General features: G+C 35.0%; 1 protein-coding gene across 1 annotated transcript; it reads left to right on the top strand.

Moving 5' to 3' along the window:
• The first annotated feature begins 1,975 nt into the window (after positions 1–1,975).
• LOC114285301 (uncharacterized) lies at positions 1,976–4,708 on the top strand. The gene has a single exon (XM_082896980.1). The coding sequence runs from the start codon at positions 2,040–2,042 to the stop codon at positions 4,626–4,628; it is 2,589 nt and encodes an 862-aa protein (XP_082753106.1). The 5' UTR covers positions 1,976–2,039; the 3' UTR covers positions 4,629–4,708.
• The last annotated feature ends 2,153 nt before the right edge of the window (positions 4,709–6,861 follow it).

Genomic DNA, 6,861 nt, shown 5'->3' on the forward strand with positions numbered 1-6,861 from the left:
CTTTGAGATTGATCTTGATAATATATTCAAACCGCTCACTTTTGAAGATTCGTTGAATGCAAAATTCATTACAGTGATTGCACATCAATAGCTATATATTTGAATAATATTTACATTACAAAAAAAATTGATGATTATTCTTGAAATTATATTTGTTGTCTATTTTTTTAAGATAAATGTAATTCAAATATATAACTATTAACTACCAATGTCTAATTATTTTGATTTTTTATATGAATATTTACTCAATAAATTTTAAAAAATTAACAATTTAAATTATCGAGATTAACCCCAAAACGATCTCATTAAGCGCAACTACTCTCGCCAACTTGAGAGAATCCAACCTGTTACTTTATTTATTATATTGGTTGAGTGGAGAGGATTTGCACCAATGAACATCTTGTAAGAAACTTTCTTCTTCAATTCTCCGAGTACACATTTTTCCATCCCTTTCTTCAATAAAGATGTACAAAATTTTAAAGATTTTCACAAAATATAATGTTATATATATATATATATATATATAATTTTTATTGAAAAAATTCATACGACATAATATGTCATTTTTCAGTCCTTTGTTTCAAGCAAAAAAACACCTAATGGTAATTTATAATTGCAAAAATATCATATTATATTATTTATTAGCTTTATTTATAAAAATTATGGTTTTGAATAATTTTTTGTTTTTAATAATATAGTTAAAGCTTATATAGTTTGTTATTTTTTGTTTGAAGAAGGCTCGATCCGTTAAGAAATTTGATCCAGAATATCATTTTGTGAGTGTGTTATTATGGGTAATAATATTAAATCTATTTATTTAGAAAATCAAAAAACCCTATGAAAATTAAATGGAAAATGAGGAATCACTCATGATGAGTAAGAATGATTTACTAGCACTTGAAATATCTAAAACTCTCAATAGTAAATTAAATTATTAATTATTTTATATACATTAGATTATTTCTTCATTTCACAATTTCTCAAAATAAAAATAATTTTATAAACCTTTTCTTACTACTAATCTAAGCCAGCCTTTCATCGTTAAAAACAAACATGACATTATATATGTTAATCAAACAGGGCCTTAGTTATATATTTTACTCTTTGATGTCAGTAGTGTGTGTATATTAATATAATTAGGACAATCTAATAATTCCAAGTCCAAAGTACTGGCTTCGGATCACCTATACCCATTTTTTGTACACATTTTTTGTCCCATTTATGATTTCAAGATTGACGACATGGTAGCCTAAGATGAACGAGACAGAAGATGGGTACAGGAGATCCGAAGCCCATCGTGCTGAAGAATCAACGCGGATTTTTTTATTTAGTCAAGCTTGCTATTGACATAAAGCACCAAATTAGAACAGTATTGTGAGTCCTTTATTTAGGCACTGTTTGGAAAATGGCCAAATCATTTATAAAAAACAAAGAAAATAAAATAAAAATATTTTTAAATCATGTTTGGTTATGAATTTAATATTAATTTGAAAAAGAAAACGAAAATGTGAGAATGTGGATAAAAAATTTAGCTTATATTTTATTTGTATTTCTCTTATATTTGTCTTTCTTTTTTCAAATCCTTTTACCAATTCATGATTCAAATACAATTTTATTCATAATATAATGATGATTACATTTATTTACTAAAAATTATATATCACCTCAAATGTTAGCATTATATTACTAGTAATAAAAATTAACCAATGTTGGGACTCAATACTTTTAATAATGCTTTGTTGAATACTAATTACATTTATTTACTAAAAGTAATTTATCATCTTATATATTATCTTTATGTTAGTAATAAAATTGACCGAGTGATAGAGTCCATTAAATTAATACAATGGTAATATGTGAGACTATCGTTCTCAAAAAATAATAATAATAATAATAATATGTGAGACTATACAATGACAATTTTCAGTTTATATTTTTTTATTATTGAATTATTATTAAGTTATAAATAGGAGAGTGCATATAGAAGAAGCATCATATCCAATTCCCTCTCTACCACCCCACCCAATACTGGTGTAAGAATGGGTTTCTTACTATCCAATTATCAACTCACAATATGTATCCTCCTGTATTCCCTAATTTTCTGCTTCTCTTCTTCTGCACATCTTTGCCATAATGACGAGAGCACTGCTTTGCTCCAATTTAAGCAACTCTTTTCCTTCAATTGCTCTGCTACCCGTTGCTACAGGGATCTTTCTGTTCCATATGATACTGATAATTGGAAAGAGGGTACAGATTGTTGTGCATGGGATGGGGTCACATGTGATGACACCACTGCTCATGTCATTGGGCTCGACCTCAGTTGTAACTGCCTATATGGTACCATCCATCCAAACAGCAGCCTCTTCAATCTTGTTCACCTTCAACACCTCGACCTTGTTTTCAACAACTTCAATCACTCTCAAATTTTACCTTCATTTGGCCGTTTCACAAATTTGACCTATCTTGACCTCTCTCAATCCTATCTCTCTGGCCCAATACAATCATCATCAGAAGCAGTTTGGCAAGGGAATAACTTCTCCAATAGCATTTTCCACTTACAGAAACTGCAGGAGCTGCGGTTAGGCCGTAACAGAGAACTCACAGGTAAACTTCCAAGTTTTATTAATGGAACTCTCCGGCACCTTAGGCACCTTAGGTCGTTGGATCTCTCTGAAATAGATTTGACCGGAGAGCTACCTAATTCCATCGGCCAACTTGTGTACTTGGAGGAGCTACACCTCAGTGACTGCAATCTCTTCGGTACCATTCCGACATCGCTTGGAAACCTCACACAATTAATTTGGCTTGATCTTGGATGGAATAAATTGATCAATGGTCAATTCCCATCTTCAATCGGCCATCTTAAAAACTTGGTGGAGCTAGACCTCAATGACTGCAATTTCTCTGGTACGATTCCGAGATCGCTTACAAACCTCACGCCATTAACTTGGCTTGATCTTTCATACAACAATTTTGAAGGCCCAATTCCTCAATTTTTTTCCAACTTCTCGCAACTTCAATATATAGATTTCTCAAACAATAAACTAACAGGTCCCATTCCATCATCAACAACTGGCCTTACAAATCTATGGTCTCTATATTTAGGCAGTAACTCAATCAATGGGACAATGCCTCCTTCCTTGTTTCATCTTGTGAACCTTACCTCTCTTGATCTTTCGTCAAATAATTTAAGCGACACTGTTGAGCTGGACACATTTGCGAAGCTTGAAAATTTGGCTGATTTGGATCTTTCAAACAGTGGTCTATCATTGACCACCACCAATTCCACTCCTTCCTCTTTCCGAAACATTAGGAGATTACGATTGTCGTCTTGCAACATAAATAAAATTCCTGAATTTCTGAAAACTCGAATGGAATTGTTGGAGGCGCTAGACCTTTCAAACAACCACCTAAATGAAGAACTCAATCCAGTCTGCAATCTTCATTCTCTTGTATATCTCGATCTGTCCAATAACCAATTTGCCGGATTAATTCCTACCTGTTTGGGGAACTTCAAACGAAATTTAACCTTGTTAAATTTGCAAAGAAACAATTTCCATGGTAGCATCCCTCAAACATTTGGATACGCAAGCATGTTACAGGAACTTGACATTAGCCACAATGGATTGCAAGGGGTGCTTCCAAGATCATTGGCGAATTGCACGAACCTAGAAATTTTGAATCTTGGTCATAATTTCATAGAAGATGCTTTTCCATTTTGGTTGGAGAACCTGCCCCGATTGAAGGTTATTGTCTTGCGAGATAATAAATTCCATGGTCCCATACCAAGGAAGAGATTAGCCTTCACCAATTTACATATCATTGACATGTCTCACAATGAATTTACAGGCACTTTGCCATCAGAACACTTTGAGAGCATGCATTCAATGATGATGGATGATGAAGACAAATCCTCCTTAAATTATATGGGCGATTATTATGGTAATTATTATTCGGTAACCATAATGAATAAAGGACTGGAAATGACACTCGTAAGGATCATCACCATCTTCAAAGCTGTTGATTTCTCGCACAACAAGTTTGATGGAAAGATTCCCATATCTATTGGAAGACTCAAAGCCCTCCCTGTCCTAAATTTTTCAAGAAATGGCTTCACAGGTCCGATTCCATTGTCCTTGGTCAATCTAACTAAGCTTGAGTCCTTGGATCTATCCCAAAACAAGCTCTCTGGTGAGATACCTCAAAAACTAACAAGCTTGACATTCCTTGAAGTTTTTGATGTCTCGCAAAATAATCTAACTGGGATTATACCACAAGGCCAGCAGTTTGAAACATTTTCAAACACTTCGTATGAGGGGAATCTAGGCTTGTGCGGGTTTCCATTGTCAAAGAATTGTGGGAATGTCCAGATAGGAGAATCACCAACTTTACCATCCTCATTTAGCCACAATTTTAAGTTCAAATTTGATGGCTTTGGTTGGGAAGCTGTGTTGATGGGATATGGGTGTGGAGTATTGCTTGGTTTGTTGATTGGAAGTTACATTATTCGAAGGAAAGAAGAATGGCTAGTGAGGATTTTTGGTGTAAAAATGCGTCAACATGGGAAGAGATCAAAGAAGGTTTGGAAGAAGATAGCTCATACGAAGTCAATTATAAATTGTTTGTAGTAAATATATTGTGTATTCTAATAAATTGGAGAAGTATTTTAAGGCCGCAATGCAAGGTAAAGCTATACTGCAATTCTGTCACTATGTCTTCTTTTGCCAATGCAAGTATTGGTTTGTAATCTCCAATGAACGACGACATGTGGAAGAAACTTGTGTAATTTTTCTGTTTCATAGAGATGCAACAATCTTATCCTATATACTCTGACTCACTAATACAATATATTGTTATATATATGTGTGTGTGTGTGTGTATAATGTATAACAATATAAATGGAAGTTAGTTTCTATAGCGATCCCGGTATTCCCTGTTATTGTTTAACTGTAATCCGGACTCGGTTCCGTAGATTCGTTGTTGTTTTATCTTCATTTCTATCCCTTACTCTTTGTGTTAGAGTTTTGGGTCGTATTGGGCAGGTTGGGAATAAGTTGGTTGTGTTTTAAAACTTAGAAATTTTTGCCCAGGTTTTGGTCTCTCCGCTCGAGCGGCGGTTTGACGCTCGAGTGGGCTTTTGTTGTTGTCTTTCCGCTCGAGCGGAAGTTTGGACGCTCGAGCGTGAATTTTCGTCTCTCAGCATTTTGGACGTCTGCAGAAGGTTCTGGGAGAGTGCATCCGGCGCTCGAGCGGATCTTTGGACGCTCGAGCGTGAACCTGTGTCTGACGCTCGAGCGGGGTGTTGTACGCTCGAGCGGACCTGTTATTATATCAGTCCGTGAAATCACTTTTTTGTTCACTTTTTGATTTCCTTTCTCTCTCTTACTTTTTCAAAACTTCTATTGGAGAGCACCTCACTCTAAAACCTAACTTCTCTCTTAGGATTGATCTAGCTAGAGTGTTTTCCTCATCTTGGGCCTTTGTAAAAAGTGTGTTGATCGTCGAGGGCTTCGTTGTGATCCAAGAAATTTGGGATTTGGAGCACTTCCGAGTTTTTCTCATCTTCTCCATTTGAGTTCTCCATTTGAGGTAGGGATTCTCCTTGTTCTTTTTCAATACCTCATCTATAGATAGACATGTGGTAATTTTGTATTGCATAAAAATCATATCCATGTTGGATTTGTTTGAAATCATGAGAAGGAACCTAGGGTTGGGTATATGAAAATGGTTATGTTATCATTGAGGGTTGTTTTGGGCTAATTGGAGTGTAAATTAGCATGTTGTAGTTGATAAAGGAAAAAGGCCTAAATCATATTTTGATTGATAAATTAAAATGGAGAATAATGAACCTAAATTGTAACTCTCTATTGTTGATGTGAGTGGGTGAAGGTGTTAATGCCTAAGGGGTTAACTTTGGCTTGGGAATGGGTTTGAAATGTATGTAGTGTACTAATGTGAGTTATGGCTTCCTTATTGGTAGAAATCGGTTTTTGTAAAACAAAAGGAATGGGTTTGGTTTTGTGACAACTAAAGAGACGGAGTTGGTTTTGTTAAAACAAAGAGGGAAGTGGAACTTGTTTTGTGAAATGGGAAAAGTGTTTTGAAATACGTATGAAAATTGGATTATTGTTTCATGAGTGTTGAACACACACATGTGTGGAATTGTATCTTGAACTACCATGTTAATGTTGTTGTCGGGTTTGTGATCTCATAGTAATTGAGTCTTTAATAGGTGTACTAAATATTTGCATCTAGAGGTTTTATCCTTGGTCATCGGTGGAGGATGACGTGGTTGTGTGGAATTGCTGTGTATGTAATACACCATTGTTGATTGAACATTATATGTAATGAAATGCTGAATTACATTATATTTGTATACTGGTTTGGGAGAAGAGAGGGGTTGTACTCCAGTGTGTGTGAGAAGATAGGGGATGGACTCCACACACTTATGTGTTCAGCGCTTATAATCAAAGGTATCATACCCTTCCAGCTAGCGCCTGGAGAACTGACGCGCTGATAATCTAAGGTACCATACCCTTCCAGCTAGCGCCTGGTAAACTGGTAGATTGTGGTGAGAAGTGTATCTTTGGCTTACTACGCATATAGCTAGTAGTGCAGTGTTGTTTTGTTATTGTTTCAGTGTATCTGGAAACATTGTGGATTGTATTTGTTACAGTGTTGGAGGGACGAGTTGACTCATTGATTGATTTTATGTATGTAGTTGAGTTGTTATCTTTTTTTATAGAGGTGTGCATGGATAATTATGATATAATTGGAATTGCATTGAAATGCCAAATATGTTTTGAAAAGGCACATCTGTTGTATGTGTGGCAAATGGAAGAGTAATGGGCTTAGTGAATC

The sequence above is a fragment of the Camellia sinensis genome, chromosome 12 (genome assembly GCF_055761805.1).
Source record: "Camellia sinensis isolate YWXY chromosome 12, ASM5576180v1, whole genome shotgun sequence".
NCBI lineage: Eukaryota > Viridiplantae > Streptophyta > Magnoliopsida > Ericales > Theaceae > Camellia > Camellia sinensis.

Bases quoted from the DNA above. Each gene is read 5' to 3' on its own strand.
- LOC114285301 (XM_082896980.1), top strand. From the start codon at position 2,040: ATGGGTTTCTTACTATCCAATTATCAACTCACAATATGTATCCTCCTG.